General features: G+C 41.3%; 1 protein-coding gene across 1 annotated transcript in view; it reads left to right on the top strand.

Moving 5' to 3' along the window:
• The window catches only part of ZNF365 (zinc finger protein 365), a 26,795-nt gene extending 9,844 nt beyond the window's left edge, over positions 1–16,951 (top strand). Inside the window, exons 2-4 of the mRNA XM_008593478.1 lie at positions 5,985–6,165; positions 13,282–13,319; positions 14,007–16,951. Coding sequence (XP_008591700.1) covers positions 5,985–6,165; positions 13,282–13,319; positions 14,007–14,268 — 481 coding nt within the window. The 3' untranslated portion in view covers positions 14,269–16,951. The remainder of the gene's footprint in view (positions 1–5,984; positions 6,166–13,281; positions 13,320–14,006) is intronic.
• Positions 16,952–23,313: the final 6,362 nt, after the last annotated feature.

Here is a 23,313-nt window from a genome sequence, read left to right as displayed (position 1 = left end):
AAAAAAAAAAAAAAAAAAGAAAAAAAAAAAAAAAAAAAAAGAAAAAGTAATTGAGGGAATTTAACTTGTAAAAAATGAAATAATATTATATTTCAGACCTTATAGTCATCCTGTAGATGAAACAGTGCGTGAGTGAATGGATATTTTTTCTGACTAAAGCTTTGACTATATGGAAAGGGCATTTTCATTGCCCCTTCTAGTGAGGTGGTTTCTGAATGCCTATGAATCTTAGGACACTGACAGATTTCTGGGTCTGCAAATCATTCTGCATAATAATGAACTTCAAGGTCAGTTTCTTATTCTATACTGGTATTTTTTTCCTTTAGTGTCAAATATTGCTTTAAAAAAGCATATTTTCTGCTAAAATGTAAAGCCTTGGATTTAATAATATTTAACTTTTTTTTCTGTCTCTAAATAAATAAGAAGTGAAAGCTGGGGCCAGAAGTAGCCCAGAGTCATTTAGGGCTTATTTCCCCACAGCTGATCTGTCCCTACACCTGGATAGAGTTTCACTCAGGTTTGCCCTTATCTTCTCATCTCGTCCTCCAGCTTTCACACCGTATTCTGAGTCACAGGGTTGAGAACCGAAAATAAAACCACACAAGTCTTTTACTGTTATGTCTGACAGCATCATAGTCCTTTTCTTAGTCCCATTTAGCTCAGCTTTGTAATTACATATTTATTTCAATATTTGCTTCTTATTATGTCTGCCTCTCCCACTACATGCATCCATTATATGTTAACATAAATGTCATTTTATGAAAATAACTATTTTCCCCAAAAACAATTTATTGAAAAGAGTAGTATTGTTTAAAAAGTTTTGGAAAGATTTTTAATGTCTGGCTTTATAGAAGGCTGGACTTAGTAGTTCTACATTCAGTCTGTTGCAAATTCGTTTTCGTTGAAGTGGATGAAGAAAATCTAGTCTTCCACAGATATATAGTAGGAAAATGGAGGGATATTTTAATAGCCTTTTCAGATAATAGTGGATATTCTTCTTTGAGACTATGCCAAAATGCAACAGTTGGTAGTTTCTTAAAGATTAATTGCAACATGGGATCTGAAACTGTATCAGTGAACATTTTGTTCTATCTTATGTTTCTTAGTCCCATTTAGCTCAGCTTTGTAATTACATATTTATTTCAATATTTGCTTCTTATTATGTCTGCCTCTCCCACTACATGCATCCATTATATGTTAACATAAATGTCATTTTATGAAAATAACTATTTTCCCCAAAAACAATTTATTGAAAAGAGTAGTATTGTTTAAAAAGTTTTGCAAAGGGGCCGGCCTGTGGCTCACTCGGTAGAGTGCGGTGCTGATAGCACCAAGGCCGCGGGTTCGGATCCCATATAGGGATGGCCGGTTTGCTCACTGGCTGAGCGTGGTGCTGACAGCACCAAGCCAAGGGTTGAGATCCCCTTACCGGTCATCTTTTAAAAAAAAAAAAAAAAAAAAAAAAAAGTTTTGCAAAGATTTTTAATGTCTGGCTTTATAGAAGGCTGGACTTAGTAGTTCTACATTCAGTCTGTTGCAAATTCGTTTTCATTGAAGTGTATGAAGAAAATCTAGTCTTCCACAGATATATAGTAGGAAAATGGAGGGATATTTTAATAGCCTTTTCAGATAATAGTGGATATTCTTCTTTGACACTATGCCAAAATGCAACAGTTGGTAGTTTCTTAAAGATTAATTGCAACATGGGATCTGAAACTGTATCAGTGAACATTTTGTTCTATCTTATGATGAAATCCATTGGTCTGTCTTGCACTTTTGAATGGATATTTTAATATTTGGAGTATAATTATTAAAGAGGTTACAAAAGCAATGTGGTTAAACCTTTTTCTTTTCCATTCAGAAAATTCCCAAGATCCCTTGGGGATTAAGAGGTGGTTTTGGATATTGTTCATGATGTGAAAGGAGGGTCTGAGATGCACACACATGCTGTTCCACAATTTGTCACTTGGTTTTGATAGAGTTTCCATCTAATAAAGATACCCTGCACAATCTTGGTGTGTGGAATATCTCTGGCTCTTGTCTTGTGTGTTTAACTTCTCTTTTAAAACAAAATCATAGTAAATCATCAGGCTTGTTTTAACTGTCTTCTTTTTTTTCTTAGTTAATGTGATACATCCATATACTGAAATTCGGTTGTTAGCATTGTTGCCAGGTTGATTGAAAAATACAAAGAGTATTAACTTCTCAGCTTCAGGGCACAAGATAATTGAAGGAAGAAAGTTAGAAAAAGATCCTTGTCTTGTACAATGTGGCATAACACTCCATGATTGGCTAGGAGCATTAATGTTAATTTTTATGTTTTATGTGGAACCAGCAGCAAAACATTACGTGACTTAAAAATATAGCCAGAGTCATAAGCAGTGTTGCATTATTCTCTTGCTTTTGTGGTATTAATCCTGTGAGATTAAGCCATTAAATGTTGCTGTCTTCTCATATGTTGGACTGCACAGCCCAAGAGCCCAAGAATAGTAAATATGCGTAGTGGAAAAAACAGACCAGGATGTTGACAGTAGTTACCAGCAGTGATGGGATAATGGGTTGTTTTTGGTTTCTTTCTTGTCCTTTGTAAACATTAATTACAACAAATGTTTATTGAATATTATGTGTCAAACACTGTGTTGAGCTCTGGGCTTAGAGCAGGGAATAAGAAGCTGATTCAGTCCCTGCTCAAAAGGACCTTCCAGTAGGTCAATTGTCATATTTCCCACAATAAATGTGAAATATTTATATAGTAAGATAAATATAGTAAACATTACAAGCCAAAATTAATTGGAAAAGAAAGATTGGCGGGGTTTTTTTTGATGATTGCTTTGTTTTTGGTTCATTTTCCTCTAAGTACAACTTGAAGACTGTTTCGTGTTTCAGTTCTCCTAAATATTGCCCAGGAAATCTCTACAATGGACTCGACTCCAAATGAATTGAAGGCTTAATTTGAGAAAGAGGAAGTAGTGGTCATTTTTCTGGGCTGTGTTTCCAGTGGCTTTTGAGCTGTGATAAAATTCCATCCATGGGATGTAAATCATAAGTAGGAACCAAGAAAGGAGTGGGGTAGCACCTGCACAGACCTTCCACTTTTTTGCTGCTAGTTAGAGTTTGTGGCTCACCTAGGAGGCAGATCAAAGTGCATGACAATAGAGCTTGAAAATTGGCTTGTGTTCATGGCCTGAATAACTGGGACTTTGGAAAGTGCACGTCTTCAGGAAACATCTGGAAATAAATTTGAAACTTGATGGTGAAAGAAAACTCTTTTCCAAAAAGACTCTTATTTTTCTTATGTGGATATTTCGTAGCTACTGAAAGATGATGGAATTTTTATGGGATTAGGGTTTAGGTTTGATCCTGGATAGGAAACTAGAAAAAAGGGGGCTGGTATCACAGGCATTTCTTTGAGTGAATCATTGTTAGAGCCAGTCTAATTCTGTTTTTGTGAATATATACTTTCCAAGGTTTTGTAGAGATTTGTGACTCTGTAGAAAGTGTCAGAAAAGTTGCAGTATGGCCAAGTGTGACAATATAGTTATGAGAGAAAAATCATGACAAATTGTAAAAGTGACTAATAGTACAGGATAAAGAAGTGGGAAACCACTACCAGCTACTGAGCAAAGATCCTATGTGAAACTGTGACCTCCTGAGCCAGACTTCCCTGAAGTTCTCCTCTCAAGAAGTTCTGGAGTTTAGTGGAAAATAAAGATCAAGTAGAGGTTGAGAAGGTGTGGAGAAGATAATGAATTTAATTATCTGTCTAGAACAACTGAATGAGGTCAGATATGTAAGAATTAGGGTTTATTAACCTAAATTGAAAGAGGCTTGAAGGGACAATGATCAAAGTCTTTAGAATCTTGACTTTGCATAAGTTGAACATGACCAGAAAAATGAAGGGCCACTCCTCAAAGGTTGAGAGTTTGAAGACACATAAATACTATATCCAAGAGGTAGTGAATTGATAGAATTCATTGGCGCTGTTTGGGATGGCAGAACATACAAAGGGGATGACCAAAAGGACATTCGTGATTTTTTACTAAGTGAAGACAGTAAAGTGAAGAGAACCGTGATAATATGCACCCGTTGGTAGTGCTGATTACCTGGTGGTTTGCCAGGAAACGAGGAGAGAGTAGAATTGGGAGCAGAAGGGAAGGGAAGGAAAAGGACAAAGACTCTGTGTGTGTGTGTGTGTGTGTGTGTGTGTGTGTATTCATAAAGAGATGCTCATAAGGATGGCTACTAAAATGTTAATGGTGGTGGTCTCAAGATAATGGAGTTTCAGGTGATGTTTCCTTCTTTATATTTTTATTTTTATTTTATTTATTTGTTTATTTATTTATTTATTTATTTTAACTTCTCAATATACATTGTAGTCGATTGTAGTCGATTTTCATGACCCTTTACCTGGCTTGCTCTTCCCAGATATCCGCCTGGCTTATTCCTCAGGCTTCCTGCAGGTCTCTGTTCACATGTTACTCCATCCAAAAGGCTGTCCCTGACTTTGCTTTCTAAGGTATTATGCACTCCTCCCTTTCTTTGTCACTCTGTCCCCTTGCACCCAGTTTCAATTTTCTTAGCACTTATTACCACCTGACATATGTATTTACTTGTGTATTTCATAGTGACCACCTCTCTCTTCCCCCCTCTGTCTCTCCCCTCCCCCCCACATCATATCTGTTCACTTGTCTTAAAAATTTCAAGGAATTGTTGTGTCTTCTTTATATTTTTAATGTTTGAATTTTTAAAAAAAGAGCTTGTATTGTTTTTTTAACCAGGAAAATGTTATTTTCATTCTTTCATTAAGCATATAAAGAAAACAAAATGGTAATAAAGTTATTAGAGATTTTATGGATTTGTGAATCTATAACGAGTTATGTAGTAAAAGTACTCATATTGTTTGAAGTATTTGGCTCAGCTTTTTATGGGAGAGCAACCTGTCATTTACTCTCCTGTGTCAGGGCTAGAATGGTTTTCCCAATGAGCCTTGGGTTGACCTCAAGGTAGCTGTTTAGGCTGTTTCATTCTTAGTTCAGAGATACTATTGGGCAAGGTGACTCACCTTATGTACTGCTTTGGTGCTCAGCCTGGCCTCTGGCCTACATACCTTTCTTCTCTGTAGACTTTTCTCTCCAACAGACAGACTTTTAAAAATCCTTTTTAATATATTTATTAAGAATATTCATGAGATACAAAGTTAATTGTCACCCCTCGTGCCCATGATGTGAGGGCCAGGTTCATACTGGGGGCATACCATTACCAGAAAGGAAGGAAGGAAAGACCACAGTAGTGCTGTGGTCTTACAGTGGAAGGGAACATTCCTAGGGCTACAAAGCAGAGTGCGGGGGGGGAGGGAGGGGGAGAGAGACTGGGGGATAATTGGATGGAGACATGGGGTACAGACTTTTAAAAATCTAAGTTAGAACTTGTCTTAAAGCATGCAGTGGTATTCCATCTCATTTATAAAAATATCTGGAATCCTTGCAGTGACCTCTGAGGCCCTACCTGGCTCCCTCTTCCATGCAGACCTCCTTGTTGTACCTCAGACCCATCTGCATATCCCTAGTTTATCTGGCTTTCTCTTCCCAGATATCTGCATGGCTTATTCCTCAGGCTTCCTGCAGGTCTCTGTTCACATGTTACCCCATCCAAAAGGCTATCCCTGACTTTGCTTTTCAAGGTGTTATCCACTCCTTCCCTTTCTTTGTCACTCTGTCCCCTTGCACCCAGTTTCAATTTTCTTAGCACTTATTACCGCCTGACATATGTATTTACTTGTGTATTTCATAGTGACCACCTCTCTCTACTAAAATGTAGTCTCTAAATGGAATCACTAAGGTGTAATTTTATCTCTTTCACCATTGCCATGGCGGTACTGCCTAGGATGGTAAGTGACACATAGTTGGCACCCAAGAAATATGCATCGAATGAATTAATTCCTGTCTCATTTCTTCATTGTGCGCTCTGACGTTTTTGCCTTGCAGAGAAGTTGTTACATTCAACCATTTCCTGGAAGCAGCAGCTGAGAAGGAAGTTCAAGGGAAAGCTCGGCTCCAGGACTTTATTGAGAATCTGTTGCAACGGGTAGAACTGGCGGAAAAGCAGTTAGAGTACTATCAACGCCAGCAGGTTTCCCGTTTCTGCCATGACATCAGTGAGCACGTGGTGAGTCATGCTGGTCCATGCACCAGGTGGGAGGTCCCTGTGTATGGTGCAAATGGGTCGAGGACAGAGGAAGGGGAGCTGGGTGACTTGCAGGGACCCTCTAGACATCATTTGAAAGCCCTGCCAGGGCCATGCCTATGTTGTGGAAGCAACGCTGGTGAATCCAAGAAGCACCTGCAAGTCAGCTCAATCCTGGATGCAGAGTTTCCAGTTCTTCTTCACCCTCCTACTCCATGCCATGCTCAATTGGTAGAAATATTTTTATATTTGTAACATAATAGAGTTTGAAGTATCCAAAGAAATTATTCATTCCTACCTTGGTGTTCAAGTAGATTGGAAGTTATTATCGTGTTTCAGAGGTCTTCAAGGGAATCTTATGAAAGCTTTGGCTCTTCTCAGTAAAGCAAGATCCAGCCACCATTTTTTCCTTAATAGGGAGGAAAACACCATTCAGCAGTCTCTATAAGTTAAACATCTTTAAGTAGATTTTCAAAAAGACCGAAAAATTCACAGGTGATAGTTCTGTAATAGATTTCTGCATACAATTTCGCATATTTTTTCAGGGGCTTAAGAAACCCACAGAATCCAGATGAGAGCCCTAGATGTGGATAGAGATCCACATTCTCATAGGTGGCTTGATCAAGACTCCCTAGTCTTTTTGGAGGACAGGGGACAGTACAAATGGTCATGCTCTAGGTGAGGGGATGAGTTGTCACCTCTGCCCTGTATAGTTTCCTTGGTGGTATAAACAACAAAACGAAAGAATTTTTGATACACCAAAGTGATTTATTTATAACATTTTCATTACTCGTTGAACTTTATTTATGCTTACCTCCTTCACAGAAGATTTAAAAATGATTCTTTACTTCTCAAATGGACTGTACCATAAAGAAAAGAAAAATAGGAAACATTTATGCTAACCAAAAAATTAGCAAGGTTACTATTGGTTGATTAAAAAGTTTAGTTAGAACTTGCTGGAAGCCAAGATGAAAATGAAACATGATTAAATAATAAGACCAATTATCCAAAAGAAGTAATGAGGTGAAAGTTAGGTGAATAAAGATGGAGGTCAGGGGCTGGCCCGTGGCTCACTCGGTAGAGTGCGGTGCTGATAACACCAAGGCCCCGGGTTCGGATCCCACATAGGGATGACCGGTTCGCTCACTGGGTGAGCGTGGTGCTGACAACACCAAGTCAAGGGTTAAGATCCCCTTACCGGTCATCTTTTAAAAAAAAAAAAAAAAAGATGGAGGTCAGGGGAGGGAGAGAGACATCAGGGAGGAAAGGAGAGAGGGAGGAAGGGAAGAAATGAAGAAATCTTACATGGTGCTTACTGTAATGATGTACACCCAGCCTTAGAGCAGTACAGTGATGCAAGCCCCAGAACTTTCCAGAACAAAAGCAGACTGGAAGGAAGGAAATTTTTATATCTGTGAGGTTTCAGCCACTGTATTCAAAGCAGTCTCATCTGTATGACATATTTATTATTTTCTGGGTGGTGTCTGTGGTCTTCTGCATGTAACACTCCTGCAGGGAACCATCGCGCCCTGACTTGATCCGTGTCTCCTCCTTGGGAAATTGTGCTAGTGTCTGGTCTAGACTAACTGTAGCTGGAGGGACACTGTCTGGTCTCCTTCCTGCCTTCTTCCTTCTGGCCTTCTCTCAAGAGAGGGTTGTGGCAGGAGGCCATGGAGCCCAGATGTGAGGTGAAAAGGCTTAGCTTCTGGAACATTCTTACCCTACTCTGCCTGGGAAAGACAGTTTGTCTTCCTGGGCCTATTATTGTTCTGTAAAACGAAGGGGTTGAATTCAGTGCTCTCTAAGGTCTTTTGGCCTCTTAAGTTAATTGATCATCCGCTAAAAGTTAAGATGTAGCATTAAAATTTTCAGTATTTAGGCTTATAATTCACCCATAGCTAAGAGAAGTGTGAAATCCTCCTGTACTAAGCTAGGAAGAATCTTCTTTTTTTTTTTTTATTGAATCAAATTGATTATACATATTTTTGGGATTCAATGTTGATATATGTTGATCAAATCAATAGTATTAGTATGTATATTGTTACAAATCATACTTATTCTTTATGCCCCTTGTCCAATCTCTCCCATCCCCCTTCCCTCCCACCTCCCACCACTGATAACCCTAGATTTCTTCTCTCCTTCTGAAAGAGTAATGGTTACTCTGTTGATTTGTTGCCTAGATGATCTGTCCAATGCTGAGAGGTGTGTTCAGGTCCCCCAGTATAATCATAGAGCAGGTGCTGCTTCTATCACTCCGAAATAGGCTTTGTGGAGAGAGACATCCTCTTCTTTTCTTTGGTCTCTATTGGTGACTCTCCTTGTGTCATTGCACTCCAGTGGCTGGCGGACCATCTGCGTGGTGGCTGTGACATCTAGCCACTTTCGCAGCAGCTGTGATTACAGTGGTGGCTGTGGGGGGCCACCCACATGGAGGTGATGTTTTTAGCATGCTACTCGGCACTGGCAGTGTACCTGGTTGTGGTGAGGGATCTGGTCCCCAGCTCCAAGCCCTGGGCCCCCAAGGTGCTGGCCATATGCCTGGGAGTGGGCAGGGTGGGCGGGGTGTCTGGTCCCAGCTTGATGTCCCGGGTCCCTGGGTGGGGCTCTGAGGTGCTGTCTGTGTGCCTGGGTCTAGGAGAGGGTTCTGATCCCCACTCCATGCCCCTGGTCCCCTGGTGGGCCCGAGGCGCTGGTGATGTGCTTGGGCCAGAACAAATTTTTTGTCCTTTGCTTCTAAAAGAGGGAACTTCCTGTGGGAACCAGTACTTGAGCTGTGTGGTTGAGCTAAATTGCTGCTTTGCTGCTGTTTCCCTAGGGAAGACTTTTTGTGCAGCTCAGGATTTAATGGCTGACCTTATAGGTACTTCCGGTCCCTGGGTTGTGTAGAAACTCTGATCTGGGCCTGAATCTTTTCATCAAACTGCACCCCATGTAATTCTGCATTCCTGACCAGTCTCCTCTGAGTGGTCCTGTGCTAATTGGAGAAAAGATCGGCTGTCCTGTTGTGCCCCAGCATTCTCTCAGTGGGCCCGTCTCCCCCACCGCCCATGGTCCAAACACCACCCCATGGGATGGGCTCTGCGCCAGTCCCTTGCAGTGACTCACCAGCCTCTGAGTTGCTCCCCTTTTTCACCTTTCTGGTTCCTCACTCCTGCGTGGGTCCACGGGAACGCTATTAGTGGTCTTGCTGTTCTGGGGGCCACCAAGGCCCTCTTCTCTCCTGCTGCCTCCAAGTAATCCATCCAAAGAGCACAGCTGTGGCTTCTGCCGGTTCCTGCTCCAGGTGCTCAGCAGCTCCAGCATAAAAGCAGCCACAGCCGGATGCTCCGAGCAGTTTTTTCTTTCTCTTATTGAGGCTTCTCCCCCTTCGTGAACTCCGTAGGTCTCTCCTCCTCTTCCCCTGAGCTCCAGCAGCCCTGGCTTGGCTGTTGTTACATTTTTATAGTTGTAAATTGGTTGATTTGTGGGAGAGAGTGATGCTGGGGATGGTCTTTTCCGCCATCTTGACTGGAACCTAAGAGGAATCTTAAAGAGAGAAAACAGTGGACAGCAAGAAGAAAGAAAGGAAGCCCATTAGTTCCCTCTTTTTAAAAATATTTCTTTGCTCATTTCCTCTGCTCAGTTTACTTTTCCTGCTTGAAACTTGAATACCAAGAGATTTAGCCAGCCATTATTTTTCATTAAACTATGTTATGTAATCAAAAGTTGAGTAGCATCTCAGCTCTTCTTGTGAGATATGTATATACAAAACTATGTGTGTACACACAACATATATATACATATGCATGCATATATACACGTAAATACATATACACATATACATAATATATATACATGCACATACAAATGTGGTGGGAAATTAGCAAATATTTATATTTATACTTCTGTGTCCCAACCATGACATAATCTGCCTTTAACAGCTTTGCTCTACCTAAGGAAGAATTGACTAATTCAAATAAAACAAAGTACAGTTAAGATTGTTGCAAGGAATTTAGAAGCAAGAGCTGTGCACCAGCCATAGTGAGGGAAACTGTCTGATGGTTGGAGGGAGGATACGTCACCCTGGAGGACCAAGAATGAGGTGTGTGATTTCTGAGATAATTGGGCAGACACCTAGTTTCCTCTCATTTCCATATGTAGTCCTCTAAACTCTACTTTGGACCATAATGTGCTACATTATGAGGCAGTCTACAGACCCTGCAGGCCGTTTCTCCTTTTTACTTAGTCTATTCCGTTGTTACAGTATATGCCAACCTATAAAATGAGGAGCCATGTCTTCGATGTAATCAGAGTGCTAAGTCTGACCTCCTTGGATATCTGTGGCTACAGATACACAGTAGAACTTGGATGCTTTTAACATGGAGAGCTTTGAATCATATCTCTGATAATCTATTTGGCCCAGCCTAGTGAAGGTGTAGAGCACCCAGAAACCCAGGCATCTGGAGCCTCAGCCCCACCAAGGATAGCTTCTTGCCCCCGTATACCCCAGGTGAGCAGAACGTTCTGACCCGACTCCCCCTGTCCCCCTCCCCGCTTGCACACCTGAGCTTCTTCCTCCAGAACAGTCAGGAACACTACCCGAGTCACCCTCTCACCATCTCCACAGAGGCTGCACTGCAGGAACAGAGTTGATCCTCTTCCCCTTTCTGTTGTCTACCTCAGTCCCCTCCCCGCCTCCGTCTATCTCATTGCCACCTCCAGAAATTCCAGTGAAATTCCCAGATTGATATGTAAGTTGCTTCTTTCTAAGGTGACTCTAGCCTTAAGGTTCTTCTGTGCTATGGAAAAATGTCCTTCCCCTCACATTTAGTGCCTTTTCTGAAATACTATTTTGGCATCTGTAGCTTTCCCTTAATCCCCTTGAGCATCTATGTTCTTATTCACCTGGATGATTTCTAAAAATATAATCTGCTTACTCAGAAATTTTATCTTTATGCTCTGAAAAATGCTGCCGAATTAGACACAAAGTGACCTAATATCCCATCTGCCCAAATCACTCACAGAACTGCTCCAATGGAAGGTCACAAAACAGCTTGGATAATCATATTTTAAATGTTGCATTTATTGCCTGCAGGTTGCTAAATTAGCACTAGCAGTAATTCATGTAGCACATATTTACTGGGGGCACAGTGCTTGCTGGGTGCTGAAGAAACTGCTGTGAGCGAGATAGGTGAGGTCCCTGCCCTCAGTGAGGAGGGGGACGTGATAAATGAGGAAGCAAATAAAGATAATTTCCCATAGTGATAACTGCTATAAAGAGAAGACGTAAGATGATATGTTTGAGATGCCCAGGGTGGGGACTCTTAGATTTAGTGGTTAGGACAAGCCTTGCTAAGGAGGCAACATTTGCATCATGACCTGAATCACAAGGAAGAAGCAGCTCTGTGGAAACTTGGAAGTGAAATGTTCTAGGCAAGGAATAGGCAGTGCACCTGCCTCAGGAGGGAACAGGCTTGGCATGGTCGAGTGGTAAGAGGTGAAGTCAGAGAGTTGGGAAGAATCCAGATCATGCTGGGCCTCACAGGTTATATAAGGAGTTTGGATCGATTTCAAGGCTCACAGGGAAGCTATTAGAAGGTTTTAAGCAGGAGTTGATCTATGTTTTAGCAAAATCACTCTGGCTGCTCTGTGGGGAATGGACTGGAGGGCTGCAAGAATGAGAGAGGGGTTAGGAGGTTATTATTGTAAGAGGCGAGAGGGGACAGCAACTGGGAAACAGTAGAAGAAGTAGAGAGACGTGATGGGCAGAGGGTGTATTCTGGGGGTGGAATTGACATGACGAGTAGACCTTGCTGAAGGACTAGATTTAGTTGGTGAGGGAAAGAGAGGCATCAAAAATGGATCTAAGGTTTGAGCCTGCACAGCTTGGTGTCTGGTGCTGCTGTTCACTCAGAGGGGAAGTCGGAGGACGGCCACATGTCCCGTTCCCCCAAGCCTGTGGTCACCTGAAAAACCATGTTTGTATTTTAGAAATATTAGGTTGGCTGTCAATATATTATTTATATTTTTCCAATCTTTATCAAGAATTCTCTTGATCACTCTCTTAACATCCTTCTCTCCCTAAATAGAAAAAAGACAAAGTAGTTGGACCAGGAGAAAATGGAGGTGGGTAGACAAGGCTTAGTGGGCAGAGCTTTTCCACCTGCCTGCAGCTGTGGGGGCCAGGAGCGACAGTGGCCTCTTGTGCTCACAGCGAGAAGAGCACAGCAACGTCTGCGGTGGTTGTGAAAACAGGCCCTGGCTCCACCCCACACCTCATAAGTCAGTTATCATCGGGGACATTCTAATCCAGTCATTGATTCCACTGAATTACTGTGTGCACATTTACATACACAAACACATACTTTTGGGCCGGCCCGTGGCTCACTCGGTAGAGTGCGGTGCTGATAACACCAAGGCCGCGGGTTCGGATCCTATATAGGGATGGCCGGTTTGCTCACTGGCTGAGCGTGGTGCTGACAACACCAGGCCAAGGGTTGAGATCCCCTTACCGGTCATCTTTTTAAAAAAAAAAAAAAAACACATACTTTTTCGGGAGACTGTACAGAGTGAGGGCTTGCTCAGGCTGGAGTCGGCTAACTTGGATTTGAAGCCCAGCCCTAATGAAAACATTGAGGCTGTGAGCTAGTTACTTAATTTTGCTGTGTTAGTTTCCATGTCTGTAAAATGGGAATGATGATGCTTACCTCATAGGGTTATTCTGAGGGTTAGTTGTGCTTGGTACGGTCAGTATTTAACCCAGTGTGTGATATGTAGACATGCACTGTTGGTGGTACCTGTATACATGTGAGGTTCATGGCCTATCTGTCTTTATTCATGCAATTCACTTTCTGTAGACACAGTGAATTCGTCTCATTTTGTGAGGTCCCAGCAGGGTCTGTTAGTGACATTCATAGGGGCTGAGGTTGTAGTTCTTAAAACATTCTGAGCATTTGATAACACTTTTGGCCTTTCCCTAGGGAGGGAAGCATATGAGGGTACTTCAAAAAGTTCATGCAGTTCATGTGAATTTAGTTTCTCTAAAATACAAGAAAAATTTTAAAAACAAGTCCAATCTTCAAGTGAAATAATGTTTTTTTCTTATTTGTTTTCCTTCAGCTTACAGATATCTCCACAAATAGGAAACCCAAATGCCTGTATGTATATCTTTTTGTACTTGGGCCATTTGATAATGTTTTCATAGTGTGTTTTCCTATGTATGCTATAAATGGATTTGAAAAGCTTAAGCGAAAATTTAGCTGCAGGTGTATATAACTTTGTAAAAGATGATGAGACTTTCAACCCGCTAATAGTCTGTTCGTCTGTGGCACTATGATAGCACATGAGGAATATTTTTGCAGTAGTGTGTAGTGTAACTTTCTCTTATTGACGTGTGGTGTGGTCATAATAACTCTATAGTACCATTTGAAAATTTATGCTATAATCATATACTTTATAATATCTGCACAACAGATTTGTCTGAGTCCCCCTAGTAGTCACTTAAAGAGTCAAGAGACAGGGCTTGTGGTCCCATCTTCTCCGTTAGCCAACTGTCTGTATTATTCTGAGTAGTCATTTAAATTTTCTGTACCTCAGTTTTATCACGGGTAGACAGGACTAGTAATATATCCCTGGGAATTTAGTATCATGTGATCATTTCATGGAGGCCACCGGCATTTTTGGAAGAAAAATACCAAAATATATATTATTTGTCTTGATGTAGCATTATCACCACTGCAACATGCAGGAGTGACTGTGCCATGAATAGTTATTATACTTTAAGGTTTTAAAGAAATCTTTTCTTTCTGCTCACCTCCCCTTCAACCCTACCCAACCATCTGCAGAGGCCGAGGGCACCCACATTCCGTGTGTAACCACCCTGATCTCAAGACCCATTTCCATCCAAAGGGAAGGAGCTACCTGAAAAAAGCCAAGGATGACAGAGCCAGCATGCAGCCTGCCAAGTCCATTCTCGAACAGGCCGAGTCATCAAGAGATCTCTGCAGACCGCCCAAGAAAGGGGAGGTCCTGGGGTTTAGTCGGAAAGGCAACCTCAGGCCCAGAATGGCTAAAAAAAAGCCAACAGCGATCGTGAACATCATCTAAGCTGGTGGGTGGCTCTGGACCATCATCACTGGGCTTTGGGGAACGTTGTTCCAGGAGCCAACAATAATGTCCTTTTGGACACATCCAGTAGTAAGACACATTGGAAAAGCAAAGAGTGTAACATATACATACAAGCACCTCGATTAACCAGAATTTACCAAACAGGAATCTCAGCAAACCAGAATTTTATTATAACCCCCCTTTAGAAGCAAGAGGCACATTACAGACAGAATAAAATTATTAAAGCAATCTTATCCCAAAGTTTTAGTAAAACAAACTCCAGTTTCTAAAATAATTGGCCCAGGCACCAGTAGTTTTGGCATCTGTGCTTGTGTCATGGTCGTTAATTCTCAGAGTCAAGGCCACACAAGATGTCAGGCACTGAGAAGAAATTCATCTGTGCCCACAGCTGTCTGAATTGTGTGGCAAGGAATGGGAGTGTAATATTCTATTAGTGGCAGTGATGTACACATATTTTTGTTTGTTTTTAACCTTTCTCTCATTTAGTTTGAAAGCCTCCAAAATAAGGATTCCCATCTCCTCGAGTATTCTGGTTAGTCAAGATTTCAGTGTTTGGGTTGCTTAAGGTACTTGTTCAGTCAGACATCAGTTCTCATTTCGACAGACTGTTTTTGGTTTGTTTGTTGGATTTAGGATTTTGTTTCCCTTGATGCATGTTTATTCCAATTGTGGGATTCCTCTGCTGTCTTCTTTGGCTGAGCATTCAGCACCCGCAGACCAGGCTGCCAGCCTCTGTCTCAATAGCTGCTTTTGTTGCTGTGGTCGGGGAGGACGGGTACACCCTTTGGGTCCTCACCCTTTTGGTCATTGGTGCAGTGCGTGAGTAGTTGGAGTACCAGTGGTTTGCCTATTTAGTGCGTTGTGGCCATCCTGGGAGCACTGCAGTTGTCACCACCCCTTCCAGAGACCCACTTCCCTGGTGGTGTCAGCAGCCCCCTCTGTTAGCCGTGGGTGTGACTTTTTCTTCGCTGGCTTCACTTTTCCACCCAGCAGCTCACTTTGCCTCCTGCTGCTTCTATGTCCTCTAATGACAAAAACACACATTCTTAACTTTCAACCACATACCTGGAGTGTTCACTATAGTTTGCATTCTAAATAATTTCTGAAGTAAACAGTGCATGTAGGATCCAGAATCTGACACTGTCCTCTCCTCCCTTCTTCCATAAAATGGCTTGTTTCCACAAAGAACTATCTTTTAAGAACCTCCTGATTTGTGATTTTTTTCAAAAATGAATTTCATGTTGTTTTTTTCCCTCAAATTTAGCAATATCATCAAATCTCATGCAGATTTTACAAGTGCTGACATCTTTGTGGAAACAAGAATAATTTTGTGCACAAAAATGTACATATATATATATAACACAAAAATATATATGTCAATTATATTAATAATTTATTTTTAAATACTCATAGAGCAAGTGTGTGTATGCAGTGGGTGGTTTTTAAACTATATATGTTTGTTCATGTAAATTGAATTCTCTTTAAAAATTAAAACTGTAACCTAATTAACATTAGTGGAATTATTGTTATTGCAATAAGCATCAGATTAGCAGTGCTTTAAACATAGGTCATAAAGCAGTTACTTAAAATACCAGTAAATTTAAAAGTGTAATTTATCATTATGTAAACATTTTGAACCTATGATAGTGCAAATGTTGATTTTTTAATATTCACTTTGATGTTTGGCTTATGGTGGTGGACCATTCATGTGGGGTATAGGCAGCTATCAAGTGGGAAAAAGCATTGCTGAGAATATCTTTTTAGGCTAACATTGTAAGAATTGTAAAGTTGTAATTATTATTTGGAGAATTAACCTCCTCTAAGTTTATTTATTATTGATGCTTATACCATGATTGCACTTGAGCATTTTACTTACTTAAAAAATGACGTGTTGTTTGGCATGCTCCTTGTCCCGTAACATGTGTGCGATGACAACTTGTTTTTAATGATGGTGCAGCCAGATTTCTTTTTCCGTTTTATTCAAAGTGATTTACATTTTCTATTTTCATTTAACATGCCTAGAGGGAATGGCCACCCTTCTTGACAGTGGTACCCAGTGGACTTCAGAAAGCACTATCATGTCACATCTACTCTATATACATTACATAAGACAAATGATTTGGAGATTAATTTATTATATTAAAATTTTTTTCAAGTTCCAACTAAATTCTGACCTCCATACAAGGAAATGTGTTATGTATGTTGTGCTCCCTTCAAGACATAAATTTACTGTTGAAATACTGGAGCCGACTCACTCAGAGGGATAATTCACTTAACATGCTATATGGCCTGAGCCATGTGCCATGTCCCATTTGTGTCTTATTTTTAAATATTTCCTTTGTCCATGTGTCCTTAGAGATGAGGTAGATGCTTTTTTGAAGAAATCACCAAAGTTTCTGGGAAAACATGTTCAAGGTTAAACTGAAGAATTATTTCTTTTATAGGGAAGAAATTTTCATTTGAATTGTTCTTTCTTTCTTTTTTCTTTTTTCCCTTACTAGGTTACAGACTTTTATCTGCAATGTTCAGGTTGCTTAGACACTGTTTTCTAGTATTCTGCAGGGCCAGTCAGTTGTACAGAAGTTGGAATATTCAGTTCCCAGAATTAAAGAAGTTTTAAGATGATGAAATGTTATAATAATAAAGCTATATTTCTGAATAATGTGTTGGTATGTTTTGTCTAGTTGAACTGTTTTTGGGGAGCCAAGTATGTGCGTCCATTAACAGTGAATAAGGGCCGGCCCGGTGGCGCACTGCTACAGTGCGCCGCTTGGGAGTGTGGCTGCGCTTCCGCCGAGGATTCGGATCCCACATACAGACCGGCCGCTCACTGGCTGAGCAAGGTGTGGGCGCAACACCGAGGGTTGCGATCCCGTTGCCGGTCACGAAAAAAGACAAAAAGGAAAAAAAAAAAAAACAGTGAACAAAGTGATTCATCATGAATAAGCTCTTCATTGTATATATAATTGCCATGATCTTGTATACCTACAAGTTTTCTTGAAAACTTAGCTCAATCATTTTTATTCATCATAATGACTATTTCTAAAAGTTCTTTTTATATATGTTCACACTGAGACGTCCTCATTAAAAGCCTATTTGGCACTTTTCCCCCATCTTCCTCCACAACTATGAGTAATTTTCCTATACCGTATTTTTAAACTTGTCAACGCTTAGCAAAAACCAAGAACAGATTTCACAGTATACATCCCAGCCTGTATGTGCTCTACATCCTAGTCATTGCAAGGCCCAGAGCGAGACACAGATAGATAACAGAGAGAAGTATATCACGGGTAGGATCACCCAGCCATTGATCTCTTGAGAACCATGGAATTAGGAAAATGTAGGGGACTCCGTTTGTCAAGAGCTGTTAGGGTTATTGAGGAGATGATCTTAGTCTGCTCTTATGCTTATTTAGTGTTAAGGTTAATGGGTTCACCAGCTTACATTGTTCTTTTGAGAATAGCTATAACATTTTTGATTATCTCTGGGCATTAGAAAACATAAATCCCAGTAGCCTGATTCTGCTCAATGTGGATCCTTGAAAAAATGAATTCCAAGATGGCATGTCAATATGATCCCAAACACAAGCCCTGGAGCAATTTCAAATATTTAAATGAAGGAAGCTTTAGACATTAAATTCCTTTCTGTGGAATTAAGGTAATAGAATTTTTTTCTTTTTTTTTTTTTATGTTTTGTATGAGTAAAATGGATCCATCTGAAATTTTCATTTAAAGGAAATGTAGCCCCATAATAAATTTACTATGTATTTGCAGCTATTGTTCCAGGACAGAACAGTTTTTCCAGTAGAGGAACATCTCAGACAGGAAGGCTGGGTTCTCCTGCCCACCCTGCAGTGGGGACACCGATAGATTTTGCATATATGTAGTCAGATACCTAGGGTGGTAAATGAGGACTTTGGTACCCATGTTTTGTGAGAAGACACGTGACTGCTGAATATCTGAAGTGCTGTCAGGTAGGAACATAACTATTTTGTGTGGCTGTAAAAAGCATCACCAAAATCAGTGAGAGAATGTTCTAAAGAAGCAAATATCGAACAGGAACAAAAAGTTTCTAAGTGCATCATGGAATAGGTCACATTGTTGAAAAGTGAGTGCCTTGTCTCTGAGCTACTCCTATTCTGGTGGATGGCACTCTACTTTGGGTAGGGAGCTGTACTGGATTCTTCTAGCCCTAGGAGTCTATCATTATATGTACTGATGCCACATAAAATTTAATGTTAATGTGGCAAGTTGATTTGGGAGATTTTATTTCACTGACCTGGACTTTGTCAAGTTTTCTGTAACATGTATCCACATTAATCCTCATGGAATCTTTTTGAGGCAGGTAGGTATGAGGAGGTACAAGTTTCTTCTCTTTGTGGATGGAGAAACAGCAGTCGGGGAGATGGGGGACATACATCTGGCACTGTTATCTCAGCACAACATGCTACTTGGAAAGGAAGCATCTCACCTGACTGAATGTGGTTGGAGTGTTTGAAGAGAAGGTACATTTTTTGTTAAGACATGGCTCCTGAATGCAGGCCAACCACTTCCTCTGTTGTTCAGTTGCATTAACAGTGACCCTTTCCAGCCCTGGGGGAGAAACTGGCAGTGTTGCACTTAGCAGGAGATGGTGTGTGGTTTGTCAGGCTTCAATATCGTGCCTTCCTCAGGCATTTTCCAGGTAGTTTGCATTATACTTCAATTTTTGCCTTTCTCATGAATATTCTTAAAAAGGGGACTTCATCATACTTACAATAAAGGTGAGGCTTATGGTGGTTTGAAAGAGTTTCCAGGGCCCAGGAGCTCCTTCATGACAGAGCTGGAGCGAGAACCAGAACATTGTCTTTCTGAATCTCAACCAATGCCCTTTCACAACATGTGCCTCCTCACTGACAAAAGTCCAGAAAATGATCCTAAATATATTCATTTGTGGATTACACAAAATTCTCAATGTCCTAAAATTCAGTTTAATATTGATTATCAATTATTGCACCTATTTTATATAAGCCAGTGTGGGAGATATTAATGTTACCACTCTGTAATCGCTAGACCTTGGCTATGCCTTGTAACAGAGCCACCCCCAACTTGCCAGAGAATTCCAAAGTCTCAAAGTCTGTTGGGGTTTAGTGCACGCACTCTTGACCACTTCACAGTGTAGTGTGCTGACTGACAAGAGTGGCTCTGCTTTCCACATTGGTCGGTCCCTCATAGAGAAGCAGAAAGCTGATTTTATATCTCACTCTCTCCTCCTTCCAATACCTGACTCTTTGTTCCAGGAGGCGACTTGGCTTATTCCATTCTCAGGAACGTACCACTTCATTTCTGTCCTTAAGTTTGCCTCTCCCTTGACACCAGCACTAACACTTCGAGGAACCCTAAACACAGAGGGCTAGTGGAGGGAACTGAGGTTCATAAAAGGTAAGGGATACTGTTACCTGTCCCTTGTCACCTCCCTCCCCCTGGGTGACGGAGAAGCAAAGGATTACTCAAAACCCATTTCTTCTGAGCAGTGAGAAACCCCAAAGGGGTTAATTTCCAGGAACGCTCAAGAGAGAGGCATTCCTCCTTGGGGGCTCCACGGATCGGAGACCGACCTGCCAAGCCTTGGAGAGGAGAAGGACGCCCAACATTTGCGTTTACTCATCCCTAGAAGGGACCACTCATCCCAGTAAGGGGATCACAGGCAGTTCTCGATTAGGGGTCCACACCTGTGGCAGGTCAAGTTAGGTCTTTTCAACCCTGAAGGTATTTTTCCCTTTTATTTTTTACTTTTAAAATATGGATAATTCTTTAACAAACGGGGAGACTGAACATACATTACAACTCCAATGTCTCCTTAAAGCAGCAGGCTGTCAAATACCTGAACAGCAGCTTGTAAAACTGTTAGTGGATATTAAACAACCATGTCCTTGGTACCTCAAGGAAGGGAGCCTTAATATAAGAATTTGGGAGCAAATTGGTCACTGGTTAATTATGCAATGGGTCTCGTTAAGGCTTCCCACCTAACAACTTGGAATCTATGTCAAGTCGCTTTGAGACCTATTCAAGACCTTAACAAAAAACAAAGACATGTTTATGTCACTGAAAAAGAATAAAACTTAATCTTTGCCAGTAACTGAAAAAACTTTTAAATTGGACAATCTAAAGTAAAAAAAAAGTTAATATTTCTTTGCAATGTTGGTATTGTTTGAGCATGTTTTTCTTTCTTATCTGCACAATGTTTCTCTTCTCTCTTTAAAGCAGTGGATCTTTTCTTATCAACATGTGCTTCTCTTCTTTGCCAAAGACTCTAAGGTTTTATGGAAAAAAAGCAGCCATGGCACCAACCAGACCTCCTTTTGGGTCCTACTACTTTTCTCCTGAAAACCTCAACAGTCAAATGGCTTTCATTAGCTAAGCTCTTAAGCTCAGTAACCCATTTGAGAAACAAAAACTAGAGTAAAATCTACCTGTTTAACTAGATGGTCTCAAATTTTCTGGTATCCAGCTGGTTATCTTAAACAGACTTCTAAATTTTCTTCAGGCTCATCTATGTATTTCTTCACAAAATCCTATCGTAGAGTTCTATGCCATTTTCTTAAAAAGAAGAAAAGTTTCCCTGCATCTCCTTGAAAAGTCTCACATACTTTGCTTTACAATGTAAATTTGTTACCTTGCTTTCTCTAAAATAGGGTGAGGCTTCACAGATAAGCTTTAACATTCTTTAGAAACACAATTTAAACCTGACTGTCCTCTTACTAGTGAGTTTTCTATTTTATCTATCTCCTTATTATATTTTAAACAAAACCTATAAAATCCTTATTGTTTCTGTTTATGTCTACATATATGTGTATGTAAATATATGTTATGTCTACATGTGTTTGTATTATCTGCATGGTACCAAATTGGCTTATAATTAATGCGCACTCATTAAATAAATAAGTATACTTTTCAAGTTCACGTGACTTTAATTTTCTAAAGTTTTGATAAAATAAATATATCTTCAAAATTTGATTTAGGGCCAGCCCGGTGGCGCACTGCTATAGTGCGCCGCTTGGGAGCATGGCGGCGCTCCCGCCGAGGGTTCGGATCCCACATACAGACCAGCCGCTCACTGGCTGAGCAAGGTGCGGGCGCAACACCGAGGGTTGCAATCCTGTTGCCGGTCCCGGTCCGGTACGGGCGCGACACTGAGGGTTGCGATCCGTTGCCGGTCATGAAAAAAGACAAAAAGGAAAAAAAAAATTTGATTTAAACCTTTTACCTAAATTTATCTCTAGGTCAATATGCCTCTTCCTTATCTCAGCTCTGCCTCCCGGCCATGGTGGGAGAAACAATATCTTTTAGACATTATCTTTGTGAATGCTGCCCTCTGTCTTAAGCTCCACATGGCCCCAAATACCACATGCGTACTTGGAAACCAAAATGGCTAGTGAAAGGGAACCTATGCCCAATATCTCATAGGCCCTAGTTAGCATTAACTGATAAGGGTATAGATTTAATACACTAAGTTTTTGACTGGGAAACCATAAATATTTATTTGGTAAAATAGCTGACGCTCAAACTTGGCTTTATGTAATCTGCTCTGACAAATGGACACTTATTTACTAACCTAAATGTATAAAAATGTTCTTATCAGCACACATCATTGCCTGGGTTTACTAATCAAACAGGATTACATTTGTCTTTGCTAGAGGTCTTTTAAGTTGTGCATGATAATTTCTTGTGCCCTCTACCTTTGAAATCCTTTGTCACTTTAGTTTTTGTAGTGATTTATGATCTTATTGAACTCAGTGTTTTAAGCCTTTGTTATCTGATAAAATTTTCCAGAACTAAACTCTGAAAGCTCAACCTTTTGACTTTAAATTAATTTTGAGGGGTTCCAAGGGCCCTGGAGCTTCTCAGAGGATATATATGAGATATACCAAAATTAATTGGCTTATTTGATAAGTTAGACTATATGGAAAAGCATTGTCAGTACTGAGATGTTATGAATATGTGTTCCCAAAGCTTGTAAGGTTCTTGAATATCTGTATCTTGATATAAATGCTACCAGTCATAATCTTGGTTCATTTATAATTTTAAAATGTTATGTCTTCGATTCCAAGATGGCGATGGGTCTGGAGCGGCCATGCCAGGAGACAGCACGATCCTGAGAAGTGTGCGCTGTGATACCAGAATACTAATTGCATTTCCAAGAGCAACAAAAAACGAATAATTCTTTCAACAATGATCCTACAATGACAAACAAGCAACAACAGGTTCGAGGTTTTAGGGCCAACACAAAAGAAGAGGTTCGAGGTTTTAGGGCCGACACAAAAGAAGACTCCTGAGAGCACCCAAGCCCTGCTGTGGGAACAAGCGAGCAGCCCAGACAACAAAGTCCAAGAAAGCCAGCAGAAATGGCACAGAAATGGAGTGAAACATGCCGGACCGGCCCAACTCTGCGAGCTCTGTGAGTCACCCCCAGCCCAGCCCCACTTGTGGGGCGAAGCCCGACTGCTCCCCGCCCGCCTGGCTCCCACCTACCACACCAGGCTAGGCGCCCACAACAGAGCTGCCTCTATTTTATCGGGTGGGGGCAGAGACGGCCGGCTTAGTGAGGGCAGGCCAGCCATCTCTGCTTGGCGCGGCTCCGCACTGAGACGTGCCATTTGCTTACCTCGATGCGGGGCACCCCGGGGCCTGTGGACCGGCCTACAATCCCAATCTCCCCGCAGATCACAGACGGGGCTGGTAGCGTGGGGAGCCCCCGGCCAGGGTCGGGAGGGCAGGGAAGAGGAGCCCACCCAGATCGTCTCTCCGCCACACCCTGGGCATCGGCCCCAGGGAAACTCCCTGTTTCCAGGAGGCAGATTCCATCTCTGGGGGCCTCAGTTTGGAAGAACCCCTAACTGATTTCTGGTGGGAAGAGGGGAGCCCGGAGACCTCTCCAGCTACATTGAAGTTACTAGTGAGCTCTCCCGAAGAGCCAACACGTGCGGGGGGTAGTCAAAGAGGAATTGTGTGCTGAGGGACCCTCCCCCGAGGAGTTCACTCCCGG

This window comes from Galeopterus variegatus, unplaced genomic scaffold (assembly GCF_000696425.1).
Source record: "Galeopterus variegatus unplaced genomic scaffold, G_variegatus-3.0.2 Scaffold9213, whole genome shotgun sequence".
Classification (NCBI taxonomy): domain Eukaryota; kingdom Metazoa; phylum Chordata; class Mammalia; order Dermoptera; family Cynocephalidae; genus Galeopterus; species Galeopterus variegatus.
Note: the sequence above shows the minus strand (reverse complement) of the source record. Positions and strands in the feature narration are given on the sequence as shown.